At 37.8% G+C, this 21,270-nt stretch overlaps 1 protein-coding gene across 5 annotated transcripts in view; it reads right to left on the bottom strand.

The window, feature by feature from the left end:
• agap2 (ArfGAP with GTPase domain, ankyrin repeat and PH domain 2) overlaps positions 1-21,270 on the bottom strand; it is a 55,000-nt gene that overhangs the window by 29,763 nt on the left and 3,967 nt on the right. For 3 of the 5 annotated variants that reach the window (XM_056449488.1, XM_056449489.1, XM_056449490.1), the window contains exons 1-2: positions 11,671-13,552; positions 3,780-3,838 (exon numbers count right to left, since the gene is read on the bottom strand). In XM_056449488.1, coding sequence (XP_056305463.1) covers positions 3,780-3,838; positions 11,671-12,685 — 1,074 coding nt within the window. In that variant the 5' untranslated portion in view covers positions 12,686-13,552. Of the gene's footprint in view, positions 1-3,779; positions 3,839-11,670; positions 13,553-21,270 lie in introns of those variants that run through there. The other 2 variants (XM_056449491.1, XM_056449492.1) reach the window with 1 other exon arrangement.

Genomic DNA, 21,270 nt, shown 5'->3' with positions numbered 1-21,270 from the left:
GTGTTGTGAGAAAATGCATTGTGTTTTGGTAAATTGTTTGTGTTGTGAGAAAATGCAGGGCGTTTTCTTAAATCGTTTGTGTTGTGAGAAAATGCATTGTGTTTTTGTAAATCGTTCGTGTTGTGAGAAAATGTAGCGCGTTTTCATAAATTGTTTGTGTTGTGAGAAAATGCAGGGCATTTTCATAAATTGTTTGTGTTGTGAGAAAGTGTAGCGCGTTTTCGTAAATTGTTTGTGTTGTGAGAAAATGCAGGGCGTTTTCATAAATTGTTTGTGTTGTGAGAAAATTTATTGTGTTTTGGAAAATGGTTTGTGTTGTGAGAAAATGCAGGACGTTTTGGTAAATCGTTTGTGTTGTGAGAAAATGCAGTGCGTTTTCTTAAATTGTTTGTGTTGTGAGAAAATGCAGTGCGTTTTGGTAAATTGTTTGTGTTGTGAGAAAATGCATTGTGTTTTGGTAAATTGTTTGTGTTGTGAGAAAATGCATTGTGTTTTGGTAAATTGTTTGTGTTGTGAGAAAATTTATTGTGTTTTGGTAAATTGTTTGTGTTGTGAGAAAATGCATTGTGTTTTGGTAAATTGTTTGTGTTGTGAGAAAATGCATTGTGTTTTGGTAAATTGTTTGTGTTGTGAGAAAATGCAGGACGTTTTGGTAAATCGTTTGTGTTGTGAGAAAATGCAGGACGTTTTGGTAAATCGTTTGTGTTGTGAGAAAATGCATTGTGTTTTGGTAAATCGTTTGTGTTGTGAGAAAATGCAGTGCGTTTTGGTAAATCGTTTGTGTTGTGAGAAAATGCAGGACGTTTTGGTAAATCGTTTGTGTTGTGAGAAAATGCAGTGCGTTTTGGTAAATTGTTTGTGTTGTGAGAAAATGCAGGGCATTTTCATAAATTGTTTGTGTTGTGAGAAAATGCAGTGTGTTTTGGTAAATCGTTTGTGTTGTGAGAAAATGCATTGTGTTTTGGTAAATTGTTTGTGTTGTGAGAAAATGCAGGACGTTTTGGTAAATCGTTTGTGTTGTGAGAAAATGCAGGACGTTTTGGTAAATCGTTTGTGTTGTGAGAAAATGCAGTGCGTTTTGGTAAATTGTTTGTGTTGTGAGAAAATGCATTGTGTTTTGGTAAATTGTTTGTGTTGTGAGAAAATGCATTGTGTTTTGGTAAATTGTTTGTGTTGTGAGAAAATGCAGTGCGTTTTGGTAAATTGTTTGTGTTGTGAGAAAATGCATTGTGTTTTGGTAAATTGTTTGTGTTGTGAGAAAATGCAGGGCGTTTTCTTAAATCGTTTGTGTTGTGAGAAAATGCATTGTGTTTTTGTAAATCGTTCGTGTTGTGAGAAAATGTAGCGCGTTTTCATAAATTGTTTGTGTTGTGAGAAAATGCAGGGCATTTTCATAAATTGTTTGTGTTGTGAGAAAGTGTAGCGCGTTTTCGTAAATTGTTTGTGTTGTGAGAAAATGCATTGTGTTTTGGAAAATGGTTTGTGTTGTGAGAAAATGCAGGACGTTTTGGTAAATCGTTTGTGTTGTGAGAAAATGCAGTGCGTTTTCTTAAATTGTTTGTGTTGTGAGAAAATGCAGTGCGTTTTGGTAAATTGTTTGTGTTGTGAGAAAATGCATTGTGTTTTGGTAAATTGTTTGTGTTGTGAGAAAATGCAGGGTGTTTTCTTAAATTGTTTGTGTTGTGAGAAAATGCAGTGTGTTTTGGTAAATTGTTTTTGTTGTGAGAAAATGCATTGTGTTTTGGTAAATTGTTTGTGTTGTGAGAAAATGCAGTGCGTTTTGGTAAATTGTTTTTGTTGTGAGAAAATGCAGTGCGTTTTGGTAAATCGTTTGTGTTGTGAGAAAATGCAGTGCGTTTTGGTAAATTGTTTTTGTTGTGAGAAAATGCATTGTGTTTTGGTAAATTGTTTGTGTTGTAAGAAAATGCAGTGCGTTTTCTTAAATTGTTTGTGTTGTGAGAAAATGCAGTGTGTTTTGGTAAATCGTTTGTGTTGTGAGAAAATGCAGTGCGTTTTGGTAAATTGTTTGTGTTGTGAGAAAATGCATTGTGTTTTGGTAAATCGTTTGTGTTGTGAGAAAATGCAGTGTGTTTTGGTAAATCGTTTGTGTTGTGAGAAAATGCAGTGCGTTTTGGTAAATCGTTTGTGTTGTGAGAAAATGCAGTGCGTTTTGGTAAATTGTTTGTGTTGTGAGAAAATGCATTGTGTTTTGGTAAATTGTTTGTGTTGTGAGAAAATGCAGGGCTTTTCTTAAATCGTTTGTGTTGTGAGAAAATGCAGGGCATTTTCATAAATTGTTTGTGTTGTGAGAAAGTGTAGCGCGTTTTCGTAAATTGTTTGTGTTGTGAGAAAATGCAGGGCGTTTTCATAAATTGTTTGTGTTGTGAGAAAATTTATTGTGTTTTGGAAAATGGTTTGTGTTGTGAGAAAATGCAGGACGTTTTGGTAAATCGTTTGTGTTGTGAGAAAATGCAGGACGTTTTGGTAAATCGTTTGTGTTGTGAGAAAATGCATTGTGTTTTGGTAAATCGTTTGTGTTGTGAGAAAATGCAGTGCGTTTTCTTAAATTGTTTGTGTTGTGAGAAAATGCATTGTGTTTTGGTAAATCGTTTGTGTTGTGAGAAAATGCAGTGCGTTTTCTTAAATTGTTTGTGTTGTGAGAAAATGCAGTGCGTTTTGGTAAATTGTTTGTGTTGTGAGAAAATGCATTGTGTTTTGGTAAATTGTTTGTGTTGTGAGAAAATGCAGGGTGTTTTCTTAAATTGTTTGTGTTGTGAGAAAATGCAGTGTGTTTTGGTAAATTGTTTTTGTTGTGAGAAAATGCATTGTGTTTTGGTAAATTGTTTGTGTTGTAAGAAAATGCAGTGCGTTTTCTTAAATTGTTTGTGTTGTGAGAAAATGCAGTGCGTTTTGGTAAATTGTTTGTGTTGTGAGAAAATTTATTGTGTTTTGGTAAATTGTTTGTGTTGTGAGAAAATGCAGGGTGTTTTCTTAAATTGTTTGTGTTGTGAGAAAATGCAGTGTGTTTTGGTAAATTGTTTGTGTTGTGAGAAAATGCATTGTGTTTTGGTAAATTGTTTGTGTTGTGAGAAAATGTAGCGCGTTTTCTTAAATTGTTTGTGTTGTGAGAAAATGCATTGTGTTTTGGTAAATTGTTTGTGTTGTGAGAAAATGTAGCGCGTTTTCTTAAATTGTTTGTGTTGTGAGAAAATGCATTGTGTTTTGGTAAATTGTTTGTGTTGTGAGAAAATGTAGCGCGTTTTCTTAAATTGTTTGTGTTGTGATAAAATGCATTGTGTTTTGGTAAATTGTTTGTGTTGTGAGAAAATGCATTGTGTTTTGGTAAATTGTTTGTGTTGTGAGAAAATGCATTGTGATGTCACAGTACAGTTCTTTAGGGAACTGAAAATGGTTCTTCTGTGGCATCGCTGCAAAAAACACACTTGGAACTTTTATTTTTTTAAGAGTATATGCACACTGTAAAAACTTGCTGTAAAACCAACAGTAATACTGTACAATTTAGAGTGCGGTTGTAAATTTTGCAGTATTACTGGCAGTTTTTACAGTATTATTGGCAAAATGTACAAGCGCACTGTAAATAACAATTACATCTGTGCTGTAGTTATTCAGCACAATTGTTATTGTTAATTTACAGTGCACTTGTAAATTTTTCAGTAACACTGGCAACCAAAATTACCAGTAATACTGTACATTTTACAGCATTTTTTAGTGTGAATATAAGAGTATATCATTTTTATACATATTTTTGGTTTACTTACCAATCGCAGTTCTGGAATAGTGCGAGTTAGAGTCCATTCCTGGCTATTGGCGCATGATGCTGAAAAAAGAGAAGTCAGTATTAGGACTAAACTTCATGCATCTTATTTTCATCAAAACAAAACGTGCGCAAAAAAGAAATGGTTATTGAATACCAAATCAGCATATTAGAGGCCTTAAATTACCATCACTTTAATGTGACAAATATTTCTTACCAGAATCTGTATATGCACTATAGGCACAACAAACTGGGGCAAAACATGCCAACTCTATACAGTAGCAGGTTGCCAGGTGTTCTCAGATGCAGTTGCTAGGGTGTTTTAAGTGTCTTTTAATGTGTTGCTGTGTGTTTAAATGCATTGGTTAAAGTACAAGGCTATATTTAATCAGCCAACTTTCAAAAAAGCATGCATTAGTGTGCATTATAAGCCTTAGAGTTATATAAGCCATCAATCAAATCAACCAGCTTCAAGGAGAACGTCAACATTACACACTATGACTTGAAATATAAAAATTGAACAAAAAGTAGGTGTAAAAGAAAATGCAAAAGCTGTGTAAAAGCTATAGAGTAAAAGAATTACAATCCCATGAAGCAATGCATAATGGATGAACCAATTTACAATGAAGTATACACAGTATTTTAAGATGTATTGACAAATATAAATTAAATATATATATACATATATATATATACATATATACATATATATATATATACATATATATATATATATATATATATATATATATATATATATATATATATATATATATATATATATATATATATATATATGTATATATATATATGTATATATATATATATATATATATATATATATATATATATATATATGTATATATATATATATATATATATATATATATATATATATATATATATATATATATATATATATATATATATATATATACACACAACAGTTCTGTTTGGCTTTTAAATCTGATTGGCTGATAGCAGTGTGATATTCTGCAATATCAGAACTCGTACAGCCTCTTCACTCTTGTGTATTACTACACCCACAGGAGTGGCAAGCCGAGGACTACAGTTTGGCAAATATTGCTGCTGTTCGACAACATAATGTACTTTTGAGGCTGTTTAAGACAAGAATGTATTTTAGATTGAAACTAAGCAGTTTATTTTAAGTGTTTATTTCATACCTGCCAACACTTGACAGGGTTGGGGGGGTGTATGTGAGGCAAAGGCGGAAGAGTGGGAATGTGCAGCCTGATCTCACGAGAAAACGTAAATATTTTACGTTTTGTCAGTTTAGTGGCTAATTCGTACGAATTCATACGAGTTCAGTCGTACGGAATTGTACGATTTTAAAAAGGAGGCGTGGCACCTAACCAAACTCCTAAACCCAACCGTCATTGGGGGATGAGAAAATCGTACTAAATTGTACGAATTAGATCGTACGAATTCGTGCGAATTAGCCACTAAATCAAAAAGTTACGAATTGCCGTGAGACTGTGCTGTAATGTGTAGGTGTAGACAGAACAAAACGGGAGATGGGTCTGAAATACGGGAGACTCACGGGAAAAACGGGAGTGTTGGCAGGTATGGTTTATTTTAAATAATTATAATTTCAAAGTCGTTGATGTTATCTATCCACAAGATGGCGACAAAGATCGCATAATAAAAACTTTGCTTAAAACTACATACTACAGCTGATCAAATCATTATAAATCTGGTAAGTGACGTTCTAAGTCGATCTCGCTCTTTCTTTGTTGTAGTGTTGTATTTATACAGTAATTGTAGGGATTTAAGTGTGATATTGGCCTCTTGGCCACTCTTTGTATAACCCTGAGTTACTTTTTGGTTGGCTATCTGTTTCTAATGAGACTAGTTCAGTAAAAAGAAAGAAAGAAAAAATGCCCGCATGTGTTTAGCTTTTTTCCTTATCACAAACACAACAGTAATCTGGTAGTGATTGTGCTGTGCTTTTTTGGGGCTAATTATTGTGATCTCCCGATTGCAACAGAGAAATACTGGGGAATCTCTGTAGACTGATGCCATTTCATGTCGTTCAGCCTTAAAATCTTAAAATGTGAGCAAAATCACCTGTTTTGTCCTCATTTTGGCATTATGCTAGAGAATCATTCAAATACGAGCTCTAAAGTGATGTTTGTGAAGTAGCAATGGTTTCTGCTGTTCTGACGTCAGCTGCAGATGTGAATTAATGGTGGAAGAATGTAGTTCCTCATACAAAAGGATTTTGAGACTCTCTGTGTATGATTTTCTTTTTTATATACATGATTAAAACATCGGACCAGTGGTGGATTTAGGCATGGGCAATATGGGCGTCATTTTGCTGTGGGCGGCATGTGGAGACGGTGCAAAAAAAAAGTGCCCCTGTAACAGCTTTGAGATAAGATTTATTTTATGCAGGTGTATTAATTTAGAGTGATTATCCCAGAGTAAAGTTTTTATATTTGACGTCTTTTGCACACATAAGTTTGTTATTCTTTATGTGCAACTGAAACATCGCTGGTGAAAACAAATTGATGCATGTGTGCAGAAAGCCATTCCTGCACGCCTCACACACACTGCTCCTGATCCCAGTTGTTTACTTGCATGCCGATATGAGTCGACATGCAAGTCGACAAAACTAAATCATTTGACGATAATGTTAATTTGACCATAAGCATGGCTATGAAGCAGAAAGGAGTAATAATGAGTCAGTGAGGTAACTAAGACTTCATAACATTAATTCTCGGTCATAAGTCGGGTCTAAGACAGCAGATAATTCTATAAAACATATTTTTTTGTATTCTATAGAACTGTCATAATTAATATTCATGCAAAAGTCTGAGAATCCAGTTTCTTGGGGGATGGGGAGGAAGTATGTTTGGGGTGGTTTCACCCAGGGTGCCATTTAACTAAAATCACCACTGTGTCGTACTGTTGTATAAACTCAATATCACACTTGTAGCAGTGCAATATGGCTGTATATCATCACTGGTGGGACTCTAAGACACTCGGCCTGCAGTCTACAGCCATATCGCACTGCTACTCATGTGATATTGCTCATATCCATTTCTCCTCCTAATTTTACATAATTAACTCCATCCTACAGGAAGTTCACTATATTGGATTAAATAATTAAAACAAATATATAGTTTTTTTAGGCTTCGTCAAGATTTGCTAAATATTACGCCAAGAAACTGAAAATGCAGAATTGCAAGCAACCGTTTGAGGCATATAAAGTCAACTAAATAATGTTCCCATGACTAAGTTAGTTACCGAAAAAGGGGAACAGGAAGAGTCTCATACCTTCTAAGTGCTTTTACAATTTTAGATCAAATTTGGGGTGTATTTTCAGCACAGTGGAAGAGGTGCTCAGCAAGCACCACTAATAAAAGCTCAAGAGAAAAATAGATTGATGAATCATATTTGAGAATTTATGAATATTATATCTCAGCTACTATATTCTTATTTTCTAAAACTGATCTCTCATATTGATCTACGGCTTAAATGTCCTGTGGAGTGCATTGAAAAGTGCATTTCTGTAAGATGTGTCACATGATTTCAACTGAAACATGAAAACAGGGCGGGACAGATAGTAGCTCCTCCCCTTTTTAAAAACAGCAAATAGTGTTTTGTTTTTTATCACAGATCTGCCAGTGAGAGTGCTTAAGTTCATAACTTAAAAAGAAAACGAGTAACATCTTGAAGGGGGTGGGTCATGTCTGATAGTAGACAGCCATTGATTGGTCAGAAGATTTGATTAGAAACTAAAGTGTGAGGTGATTGTTGAACCATTTAGACAGACGTTTGGGTGTTTAGGATCTTCTAAATGCATTTTTCACTGTTTTTGAGCAAACTAGCTTATAGAAGATGAAACCAAGATAGATTTTTAGATATTAGTATCAGCCCAGCAGGAACACAACGTCATAAGATGTTAATATTAGGTTAGATTTAGGTGTCTGGTGACCAAAATTCAATGTCTAGCCATTGTCTAAGTACAACATTATTTTGACATCCAATAATGACATCAATGACGTTGATATTTGGTTGATTTGTGTATGAAAGTGACCAAAATCCAATGCCAATCCAACATCTTAAACCAACGTTATTTTGACATCAAATACTGACATTTATTCATCAGGTATAGCAACCAGAATCCATCATCTGATAGACGTCATAGTAGTAGCGTCCACACAACGTCAAGCTATAACATCATTAGATGTTGATATTTGGTTGATTATAGGTTGGACATTAGACATTAACATCAGTCTGATGTCAACCAGATTTTCATTTCCAAACAAGATGCAACATCCCCACAACATTGGGGTACACCATAAATCTGAATTCATGTTGACGTCCTGTGCCTGCTGGGTGTTTTTTTTGTTTTAAGGATATTAAGACTGATACTAACATCTGAAACATGTGTTTAGGTTTCAGAGGGACTCTTTAAATTCCCTTTTCTAGACACTTGTGAATGACATTTTTTTATTTTATTTCCCCAAATAGGACATGATCCTGAATCAACAGCCGTAACAGATATGTTGAACAATCAGCCAATCAGATTTAAGGAATAAGTTTACAGTTTATGTTAGATTTAGGCTTAAAGTTATGGTTTTGTGCTTCTACATAATCACTATCAATCCCCTCTGATTTGGGGAATAATTTAGGGTTAGGTTTATATTTTCGAACAGGAATGATGTTCAAGTGGGCAGCACGGTGGCGCAGTGGGTAGCACAATCGCCTCACAGCAAGAGGGTCGCTGGTTCAAGTCCCGGTTGGGTCAGTTAGCATTTCTGTGTGGAGTTTGCATGTTATCCCTTTGTTCGCGTTGGTTTCCTCCGGGTGCTCTGGTTTCCCCCACAAGTCCAAAATCATGCGATATTGTAAGCCAAATTGTCCGTAGTGAAAGAGTGTGTATGGATGTTTCCCAGTAAGGGGTTGCAGCTGGAAGCACATTCGCTATGTAAAACATATGCTGGATAAGTTGCCGGTTTATTCCACTGTGGCAAACCCTGATTAATAAAGGGACTAAGCCGAAAAGATAATGATTGAATGATGTTCAAGCATCAACATAGATGTTAATGGACGCTTTTCACAGGACTGTTATGACGTGTTTAATGCTCATCAGCTTTTTAAATCCTTGAAAGTTTTTAATATATAGATTTGTCCAACCATGATGCCTTCTGCTACTGAGAAACCCGCAAATGTGAAAAGGATCTATCCAGGATCGCATCCTATTTGGCGAAATCCCACCCACTTTATTGACACGAAAATTCAGATGACTCGCTTACAAGAAGAGCAACTTTGACACAATCTTATGATTACACGCTGATCACAACACTCACAACCACCAAGCGCTGAACGGCTAAAGTAATGACATTATCGTCTCCCTTCACGTCAAGCCACATTTTCTTTCATGACCATCAAAGTCAGTTTAGGCCTTAGGATGTTGCCAGTTTTGTACGCCAACGTGTGACTCCTCAAACACACATCAGGCCTTGCCCTTCTGTTGCACATTTCTGCGATGCACTGAAGAGAATTTGCTTGCACCATAGCCTCGGATGACAGTTCATTTGGAGGTGTTATAAATCTCTGATAATTCACAAGGCGTGAAGGACTGCAGGTGTATCCATGCAGCAGAGCACTGAGCACCCACACCCCTTTATCTTTTACACTGGAAGTCTTAACACACTCTCTGTGTTCTCTACCAGTGGTTAAGACCCAGCGCCCAATCATAGAGGGGCATTTCACATTGACAATTTTTTATTGTATTTTCCACAGCTGTGCGGTAGATGAGAGGAATTATTTGAAAGGAAAGGGGGGGCTGTGCAATACACCCTTATGAGCAGCATACACTGATTAAAGCAACTCACGACGCGCAGATGCAGGAGTTCACAGCTTAGATCAGCGTACAATCTAAGTTGGCACTCGTGTCATTCGCAGTTTCCTCTCTCACACGCCACCCACGACACAACGGAAGAGGCTTAACCCCCCTCCGAATTCAGCGCAATTCTATGAGGTCATTGTATGGCGGGGCACATCAGGAGTCGAGGCAGTGCATTCAGACAGTGCCATCCTTATTAGCCAAATACAACATGCAACCCCCTATCCGTCTAAACGGACGCTCTATGTGTGACATTCTCGATCTTTTTTTCCCCTCCTCGCATACCCTCACTCCCATTCATTTCATCTGTGGCTCGCTCCCTGGCATAACACAGCCACACAACAGGCAACTCTCTCAGCCCTCCCTGTTGCCATGACAACCCCACCTCCAGCCGCTGCTTCTGTTCACTTGGAGAACACATACGTAAATATTTTGTGCGCGCATGCGTGGTGTGTACTGACACATCAGACCTTTTGCTCGTAGCATATAGACCACAGTTTCACTTGTGTAATTATCAGTCTATTCAATAATGAGGATTTCTATTATGGTAAATCTATTATGTTTGGGAATATAAACATCTGAAAATGATCTTTGCTCAACAGGCTTTGCATATAGGCAGTGTTTTAGCTTGGTTTGAATTGGTTGAGTAGTGTAAAAGTGAATTTCAAATCATCCACCTGACCGCCCGAGGCTTAAGATATGTGCATCTCTATGTTATTTCATGTGCTTCCAATGTTTTCAGTTCCCATTTAGAGCACAGAAATTCATGGCTGGATATGGTTTAAAATTAAGAGGCTGGTGATGAAAGGATTGAAGCTTCCATAAAAGACTAAGATCAGAAAACAGGAAGTGGGCGTAACATGAAAGATGGGATTAGGATGTTGGGCAAAATGATGCTGCCTGTGGCATGGGTATTATCAAATTTGTTTCCCATTCCGATTTTCTCCAGACACAGTAGGGGGTGGTTGTAAAGAAAAGGCTAGGATGCTTTCAATGCCTTAACTCGTCAACCTTAGGCATAAGAATGTGTGGACAGACGTACACATCCTTTTTTTTAGATAAATGAGAACTGAAACATCGAGACACTTCACACTTTGGATAATTCACCGCAAAGTCTTTATAAACTAGGGGTTCTCAATCTTGGTCCTGGAGGTCTGGTGTCCTGCCAAGTTTAGTTCCAACCCCAATCAGATACACCTGGGCTAGCTAATCAAGCTCTTACTAGGCTTTCTAGAAACATCTATGCAGGTGTGTTGAGGCAAGTTGGAGATAAAATCTGCAGGACACCAGACCTCCAGGACCAAGTTTGGGCACCCCGGGTTTAGGGCATTTAATTTAAACCCTTTCAGAAGTTCCGCCAGTAGTGGACACTTGTTTGATGTAATCAATGACCTACGTTCATTGGAACAAAAAGGAGGGAAGTTAGCGAGTGAAGCGCTTAAAAAATTTGATTGCAATTGAACTGGAATGCAACTCAAAGACAGCCTGATTCTTTATTTATAAATTATTTGTTGGTGGCCATATGTTGATTGCCCTGTCATTCATTGTCAATAAAGTTTGATAGTGTATATCAGAGCTCACCAATCTCAGTCCTGGAGGGCCGGTTTCTTGGAGATTTTAGCTCCAACCCAAATCAGACACACCTGGGGTAGCTAATCAATCACTTACTAAGCTTTCTAGAAACATCTATGCAGGTGTGTTGAGGCAAGTTGGAGCAAAAATCTGCAGGATATCTGCCCTCCAGGACTGAGTTTGGGCACCCCTGCTCTAAACCCTGTGTGATGTTTCTTTCTTCTGTGGAAATAGAGAAGATAAGATGATATCCAGATCAGATAATATCCACAGGGCCCACATACTTATTTTCAATTCATTTCAATGTAAAAAAAAAGATACAGGTTTAAAATCGCATAAAGGGCAAGACAGAAATTATATTTTTGATAAACAATCAAAATATTGGATATGTAAGATTCCAGAAGAGGTTTGGATGTGTGTGGATGAATAAGCCATGTTGTCCTACCTTCCTCTTCACTGGATTCCCTCTGAAGGCTATAAACCGGGGTCACAATGGTTGTGCTGACTGCAACTGGAGTGCTCTTGGTAAAAATGCCACTAATAAATCTTAACATCTTGCGATCACGTGCTGAAGCCCCCTGGGACTGAGCTGTTCTATAATCAGGCACCATTTGGCCACCTTTGCACTTCAGGAGGTCCTCAGACAGACAGTTCAGGTCACTATTATCCAGTGTGCGACTCTTTCCTTTGCGTTGAGGCTTGGTAATCAAGGCGACAGGGGTCGGAAGAGATGTAGATCCCGCTTTTAATCTCTCAGCTCGAGGGCTTTGGGTTCGCATGGCTATGATGTCCCCTTCAGTCGGCCTCTTCATCCCGACACCTACTACTTTAAGGTCATCATCACAAGGTTTCACCTCGCTTACAGCCCACGATGCACGGAAAGATCCGGGAGTTGGGCTGGTTGGGGACTGGATCCTTGTTCGGCTGTCCTTACGGTCAAGGCTCTTGGAAGAGGCATGGATGTTCTCTCTGCACTCCTTCAGTTCACGGCCTCCACCATGGGTTTTAAGTAGAGACACAGGCCGCTGGGTGGCACGAACTGGGATGTCACCTAGATGTCTGGCAACATCCCTGGGATAAGAGGTTTGGGGGACTCCACTGGATTCTCTGGCTCTTCCGTTTTCTGTGGTGGGTGAGATCATTGATTTTTGTCTATCACCACACTGAACACCATCTGCAAAAAGTGCCTTGTCTTCCCTCGGGCTTTGGAGTATTTCCTGTTCCACAGAGAATTTGATAGATTCTCCTGCCTCAACAGCCTCACCCATTTTCTGGCGTTCCTCACCCTCATTATTGGATCCAGGGTGCTTGAGATGTTTTGCACCATCAGTATTGTACACGGCTCCCTCCACAGCCGGCCTGGACTTCTCCAACTCATTTTCCTCAGCAGTTTCTACCTTTACCAAGGTGAGGGAGATAAGGTAGGTGGTTTTTGACTGTGACGTCCCGGTGCGGTTCATGTGGTCCAGAATTTACTCAACAGATCAAGGACAGAAAATGAATTTAAAGAATCAAATAATCTTGTACTTCACTAGTTCAGTGGTTTCCACAGAATTTAACGATAAAAAATTCAGGCAAGTTTGTCAAAAACAAGACAATCTTCTTCTTTAAAGTGGGGGGGAAATTAGCAAATGTAATTGCTCTCTTTCACTCGTTCACATTTCATCCCAGACTTCATTCTCTTCACATTGCTCGTCTCTGGTCTTCTCACACCTATTTTAAGCATGCAGACATGTGCCCACCTCTCCACACCTGCATGAAAAGCATGCTCCCGATTCCATTGACTACATTCAACAAGAGGCAGATATTCAGAGGCAAAAAATAATGACAATGCACGAGATGCTCGAAGATTCCTTCAAGGACGACAAAGAGTAAAATTACATCTGGGAGACATGCAGATCTGTTAATCTCAGATCAAGGCACATTGTTTCACCAACCTGCTCCACGGTGTGTGTGTATGTGTGGAGGAGATGCTGACAGACCGTAGAGTCGAACTGAAGAGTCAGTCTACATGCCACATGGACCAATGGAAGCGTTTACAGCAAGTCCACAGAGAGAGATCCCAGTGTCCCCACATGGAGTCCATCCATCACGCCTCCGGTGATCAGTGCGTCAACCAGTCGGGGATGTCAATAAACGCAAGACACACAAATCGACCATGCCTTCGTTCTAGAGAGGAAGGTGCATCTCACGCTACAGCTTCAGACGAGTCACGCATCATGAACAAGGGTCTCTCAGATCTCTCCAGCTGAAGGTCTTCTTCAAACCCACGCAGAACGACACCGTGCAGGAATACCCTGCTTCTATCTCCATCTCCTGCCTCTCTCTCTCTCTCTCTCTCTCTCTCTCTCTCTCTCTCTGCCCTTGTCACCAGCCAGACAGCTCCCAGCCCCTGCTTTCCACAGCCTGCTCCCCCCCTCCTCTCATTCTCTCTCCCTCCCTCTCTCTTCCCTCGCTCACACACTCGCTCCTGCTTAAAAAGCGAGAATCGGTGATGTGTTGAGGAATAAAGACAGGCTGTAAAGCTCGCAAGATTCTGACAAAAAAGGAAAAGAGGTCAAGTATGTGTGTGTTAGTTAACATGCAGAGCTAATCAAGACCGACACATCATTTTTTGCACTCGACCCAATGCTGTATCAACGTGCCACACATCACAGTCACAGTCAGTACAGTGAATCAAGAGCCGCCGTGTCCCCCCACCTTTTTCCTTCCTAGACACTGAGCTTGCTTGTTACCAAGGTATTCGGAGGATAAACTCCTCCTCCTTCATGCACTGATTCCATCTACTCTGCGTCTCCGGTTGGCTATCTCCACATCTAACCCCCTGCTCTGTGCATTCACTGTCCTTGCTGAGGTGTGTATGAATGAGCTGACGATTGTGTGGAGGGAATGCAATATTATTGACTAATTTATTGACCGATCTGTTTGTCAAGTGGGCTTGAATGGAGTAAATACTACACTGGAATTGATTCAATAAAACCAGGATGAAGGTAAAGACTGCTTGCAAGTGAATTTGCCACTGATCTGTTTACGTATGAAACTTCATTAAAGGGATAGTTCACGCAAAAAAAGGAAAATTCTGTCATCGTTTACTCAATCTTTACTTGTTTCAAACCTGTTTGAGTGTTGAACGCAAAAGAAGATATTTTAAAGAATGTTGGAATTGTGTAATCATTGACTTCTATAGTATTTTTTTCTACTATGGAAATCATTGAGTGCAGGTTTTCATCTTTCTTCAAAATGTATTCATTTGTGTTCAACAGAATAAAGAAACTCATGGACCACTTAAAGCAGAGTAAATAGTGACTGAAATTTCATTTTTGGGTGAACTATCCCTTTAAATGTACTGTATAACCAATTCAATTGTTCACAAATCAACAATATGTGTTATTGATTGGTCTCAGTCATGAAGACAGGTGTCTTATAGAACACAATTCAAGTGAACATTAGGAAGAGGGTGTGCAGTTACAGTGTATGAGAGTCTTTTATTGGCTCGTCATTTTATTGATTTGCTTCTTTATTGATTACTGGATTAGTTACTATTACCATTGCTTCGGCTAAAGGCTATTAACAACAAACCCTTAAAGGGACAGTTCACTCAAAACTTATATGTGATTTGCAGTGGTGTAAAGTATCAAATTACATATACCAAAAGTACTGTAATTGAGTCGGTTTTCTCAGGAATTGTAATTTGTTAAGTAGTTTTAAAAATGTGTACTTTTACTTTCCCTTAAGTACATTTTTAGTGCTGTATCGGTACTTTTACTCCACTATTTGCCTCAGCCTGCAGTCACTACTTTACTTATTTATTTATTTTGTTTATGGCGATTTGGCTGAGTAGAAAAAGAACTCTGTAGTAAATGAAAGTAAATCGCATCATACTGAACTACGTGAAGACACAGATGCTTTATAAATGCAGCAGAGACTGTTTATAGATTGCATGTCACTGATGAAAAAATTAAGGATGTCGACTGTATGATCACTGAAATCGCTAAACAGCCTTAAACAATAACTAGATGCACTACAGAATGTTACGTACACATTCCTGTACAAATTGCATGTAAACGCATCAGCCTTTTACAGTTTAATACTCACTACTCTTTTTAAGTACTTTTAAAAGGTCTTTTTACTCATACTTTGAGTCATATTTACAACAGATACTTTTACTCTATGTGCACTACATTTTTGGTAGTGGACGCTGCTCTCACTATTCTGCCACCCTTGGCAGCCACCTAGGACGCTTCTATGGACGCACCAGCCCTGTATGTTTATAACTGTCAGTTTTGACAGTTGAAATGAAATAATAATATAGTAATATTTGGATGAGATAAAACTAAAATCTGAAATCTGAGGGTTCAGAAAAATCTAAATATTGAGAAAAGTGCTTTCAAAGTTATCCTTAAGTTCTCAGCAATGCATATTAATTAATACATATTAATGCATATTTAATTATTTGAATGATTTGTGGCATAAAATAAAAATAGATTATTTTGACTCATCATTTATTTATTTTATTTTTGGCTTATTTCCTTTATTAATCAGGGGTCGCCACAGCGGAATCAACTGCCAACTTATCCAGCATATGTTTTACACAGCAGATGTCTTTCCAGCCACAACCCAGCACTGGGAAACACCCATACACTCTTGCATTTAAACTCGTACACTACGGCCAATTTAGCTTATTCAATTCACCTGCACATATCTTTGGACTGTGAGGGAAACCAGAGCACCTGGAGGAAACCCACACGAGGAGAACATGCAAACTCTATACAGAAATACCAACTAAACCAGCCGGGGCTCGAACCAGCGACCTTCTTGCTGTGAGGCAACAACACTACCCACTGCACCACTGTGTCACCCTTATTTTGACTCATTGTATTTTTAAAAAGATTTTTATTCACAAAAAAATACCAGTGTCACATATATAGTTGCATATTCTGTCACCAAGTCCTTTCTTACCTCCAGGTCATTCCAAACATGCATATCACAACCTATTCTTCTGATGAACACAACATTTTGATGAACCTTTGATTTCAAACTATATTATTATGTGCTCTGCAAAATAAGAGTCTGAAACAAGATGAGTAAATGATATTAGAAGTCTCCCTAGTCACCAGAAGACCTTAAAAAGGGATACCAGAAAGGCGCTAAAAAAGGGATAGTTCACACATAAAAAAAGAAAATTCTGTCATCATTTACTCACCCTTCACTTGAACACTAAAGAAGATATTTTGAAAAATGTTGGTTGCTGAGATACATATTTTTCCCTTAATATGGAAGCAGATGGGTACCCGCAACTAGCATTCTTCAAAATATCTTCTTTTGTGTTCAACAGAATAAAAAACTCAATGTTTAAAACCACAAGAGGGAGAGTAAATGACTTTGTGTGAATTGTCCCTTTAATAACTACATAGCAATCCCCCTACAATCATACAGGTATGTTTATCAGGAAATAGAATCATGGAATTGGATGCATTCATTTTGATACATCTCTGTCCTGGAGATCTTGCATTTATAAATATGTTTTCCCCTTTCTCTGTCTTCCCTAAATCCTGTCTCTCTGCCTGTCTCCCACTCTCTTGGCTCCCTGCAGTAAGCAATATTTAAATGTGTCAGTCTCAAATCCCTAAGCTCAGAAGCCAACAGCAATGACTTCCCTTTTACAGTTGATGATGCTTCCTTCACTTTTACTTTATTCCCATCAAGCCTCGTTTGAATCATCATATGACCATGTGGGCTAAATAAACCATATTCAAAAATCAAGCACTTCTATTCCCCTATTGCATCTAGTTCTGCAAATTGTCCTACAGGACTTCATTACTGATACTGGTTATTGCAAGTAAAAGGGATAGTTCATCTAAAAATTGAAATTACCCACCCTTTACTTGATTCATACACTCTCAGAAATAAAGGTATGAGAGCTGTCACTGGGGTTGTACCTTTTCAAAAGGTACACATTTGTACTTAAAGGGTCTATGTTGGTACCTCAAAGGTACAGTATGTAATAGCACCTACAAATTTCAGGAGGTACACTTTTGTACTATTTAGGTACTAATATGCACCCTTGAGGTATAAATAAGTATTCTTCAGTTACAAATGTGTACTCTTTGAAGAGGTACCATCACAGTAACAGCTTTCATACCTTTATTTCTGAGAGTGTACCTCTCTTGGTTCATTTTTTTTAATATTGTAAACCTATTTCTTCTAATTTACATAGTATTTGTTTTTCATACTATGAAAGTCAATGGTTACAGGTTTACAGATTTCTTCCAAATATATTAGATTCTTTATCTTTTGTGTTCAACAGAAGAAAGAAACTAATAAAGGTTTGGAACCACTTGATGGTGAGCAATCATTGAGTACATTTTGGGTGAACCATCTCTTTAATGCAACTTTCTCTTGGGAATGGTACTAGGAATGCACAAGTATGGAATTTTTGACCGATACCGATACAGATACTGTTAACTCTTTAGATTTGGAGGCCAATTGCTGACATATTACCTGATAAATATAAATATACATTCCTAATATTCCAATATTTCTGCATAATTGCAAAAACAAATGGCAAACGCATACAGCAAACAACTGATTTTATTTTAAAATGCTTTTATCTTTTCTTTTATTCCTTTTCTTTAAATATTTGTCGGGGGGTTTCACCTTTTATTGATAGGACAGTGTCGATAATGAACAGGAACCTAACCACAAGGCTATTGGAACGATCCAACTTTCTTTTATATAAATAAAATCTACTGCCTGACCTTAAAAAGGGCATAAATAAAGCAACCAAGTCACTGAACGTTAACCAAAATCAAAACAACAAGCAAAATATAAAAAAAACGGCCAGGCAGCAAAGATGAAAGTGGTTTAACCAGCAGAAATGATAAATAATTTATCAGCTTAAAGATATCAGACTACTGGCTCTGGCCAAAAATGTCCACATTTTCTTGTTTCTTTTTACTCTATAGTACTGAGGACTGATTTTCCTCCTGACCCTCTTATTGCAATATTAGGCTGGGCTCCTTTCTTTGAAAACTGTAACAAAAACAAAAAAACTGTAACAAAACAAATACTCGATAATTTGAGACATGGCTCACAGAGTGCAAAAGATTTGATATGAGATTGCAGGCAAAGAAATTCCCAAAGATTTGGAGGTCCTTTTTCGAATATCTGGAGACAGACCACTGACAGCTGAGTGGTGTGAAAGATTTCATGAAGCATAGCAATGTGTACAAAATACAAGTTTTCATAATTGGGTATGTATTGGTATTTATATATCCAAAAACCTTTTTTATTTTGAATGATTTTTCTTCTCTTTTTGTCAGTTTCATTAATGATATATGCATGTATATGCGGATGTTTGACTGTACTTGTAAATATGTAAGTAAGTAATGTGTATTTATATAGCGCATTGATCGTGTATGGCCATACACCCAAACCGCTTCAGAATCATGAGGGTTCACTGGATCACTGGAGGCAACAGCAGCCACAGAACAACAGCGCCAGTGTGCTCACCACACACCAGCTATAGAGCCAATTCAGTGGATGGGGATGATTGGGCAGCCATTATGGGTAAGGGCCGATGGAGAGAATTTGGCTAGGACACTGGAGTTACACCCCTACTCTTTACAAGAAGTGCCATTGGATTTTTTAATGACCACAGAGAGTCAGGGCCTTAGTTTAACGCCTCATCCGAAAGATACTATACTCACTGACAGTATAGTGTCCACTTCATTTTATTGGGGCATTAGGACTCACACAGGTAGAGCGCCGCCTGGTGGCCTCACTAACACCACTTCCAACAGCAACCTAGTTTTCCCATGTGGTCTCCCATCCAGGTACTGACCAGGTTCAGCCCTGCTTAGCTTCAGTGAGTAACCGGTCTTGGGCTGCAGGGTGATATGGCTGTGGCATGTATATTTATTCATGGTGGTAAATGATTTAGTTTCTGTACAGTTGTAGGTGTGCATTTGCATATTAGTATTCATATTTTAGACATGTTTAGCTTATTTATTATAATTTGCTGGCATGGGGTTAGTTTCGGGCTTGTTCGTTAAAATGTGAAAACTTTAAATAAAGTATTTTTAAAAAATATCTGCCTAATATTTTATTGCTCTGATAACAATCAGGGATGGGCAGTATTTGTGATATATGTATTTCAAATATGTATATTAAATACTAAATAGTATTTTGTAATTTGTATTTGATTGAATTCATAAAAATGACTTAATATTTTGTATCAAAATACTTTAGTGTCTTGTATTTTTGTATTTTAAAATGCTGTAAAATATTGTAAGAAGTCTACATGATGACATTACAAAAAATGCTGCCTCACATTGATTCTTTCTCACTTATTTGCCTAATTTTTAAGAACAGGATGTGGAGCCTTCAGTACATAATCATTCTCAGTCTCAGTGCTGCAGGTGGAAATGCAGAGGTGCAGAGGAGCTTTAGAAATATAAAACAACTAAAGGTTGTGTACTGGTGTTCTCTAAAAGGGTAAACTGAGACTCTTCCAGTTAATGAAGAACTGAAAAAATATCGGGGAAATGAGTAAACTGCAAATAATAGTTCACACTTAGATATTGTTTGACAACTGTTAGCAAGTTTGGCATGCTGTCCCGGGAGAGAACCCTGAGCTCGGAGATAGGTGAGCCCAGGGCTCCCGCCTGGTCCATAGAGCATATGAGGGGAGTACGAGATCAGGTGGTTCTCGAGAGCTCCCCATGGTAAAAAAGAAAAAAGGAGGAGAAGGGGTGGATGGGGGGTTTCTTCGGAAAACGAAGATAAGAGAGTAGTTCGAGCTAGGCTACTTATAGTGAGTTGGGGTTAATCTGATTGGCTAACTAGTGAATGTAAATGAGTGGCCAGCTGCAGTCAATCATATCACGTGCTCCTCTCGAAATTAGTTTGAAAACTTCACTTAATAATAGTAGTGGAATGATGATGTGATATCAAGAAAATAAGACCATAAATAGTACTATATTCGAACTCATTATCTGGATTACATGGTTTTTACAGTGATTAAAGAGATCGTCTTCAGGACAGGACTTTTTGTATGAAATTGACCAAATATGCCTATTGATTGAAGGTTTGTGAGGAAATGTCATGCTCCCTTGTAAAAGTATTTAGTAGTATTTTCAAAATGCAGTATTTTATTTTGATACATGTAAAATTGAGGCATTTGGTATTTTATTTTAAAATACATTTCAATGTATTTTTGCCCAACCCTGATGACAATAACATTAAAACAACATCGGTATCAATAGCCTAGTGGTTAGTGCGTCGACACATATCACTGAGGTGCTCATAGTGACCCGAGTTCGATTCCTGGCTTGAGGCCCTTTGCCAATTCTTCCCTCTCTCTGCTCCCCACACTTTCCTGTCTGTAAGATACTGTCCTATCAATTAAAGGTGAAAACCCCTTAAAAATAAAATAAATATAAAATAATAAAAAAAATAACGTTATCAGCTGATATCAATAAGGTCACCGATATACAGTGCATGCGGAAAGTATTCATAGCGCTTCACTTTTTCCACATTTGTTTATGTTACAGCCTTATTCCAAAATGGATTAAATTCATTTATTTCTTCAGAATTCTACACACAATACCCCATAATGACAATGTGAAAAAAGAGTTTTTGAAATTGTTGCAAATTAATGAAAAATAAAAAACCTGAAATATCACATGAACAGAAGTATTTACAGCCTTTGCTCAATGCTTTGTTGATGCACCTTTGGCAGCAATTACAGCCTCAAGTCTTTTTAAATATGATGCCACAAGCTTGGCACACCTGTCTTTGTGAATTTTTGCACATTCCTCTTTGCAGTACCTCTCAAGCTCTATCAGGTTGGATGGGATGGTGTACAGCCATTTTCAGATCTCTTTGGAGATGTTCAATAGGATTTAGGTCTGGGCTCTGGCTGGGCCACTCAAGGACATTCACTGAGTTGTTGTGAAGCTACTCCATTGATATTTTAGTGGTGTGCTTTGGGTCATTGTCCTGCTGGAAGATGAACCGTCGCCCCAGTCTGAGGTCAAGAGCA

Source organism: Danio aesculapii, chromosome 23, assembly GCF_903798145.1.
Source record: "Danio aesculapii chromosome 23, fDanAes4.1, whole genome shotgun sequence".
NCBI classification, from domain to species: domain Eukaryota; kingdom Metazoa; phylum Chordata; class Actinopteri; order Cypriniformes; family Danionidae; genus Danio; species Danio aesculapii.
This window is presented reverse-complemented; position numbering and strand designations above follow the sequence as displayed.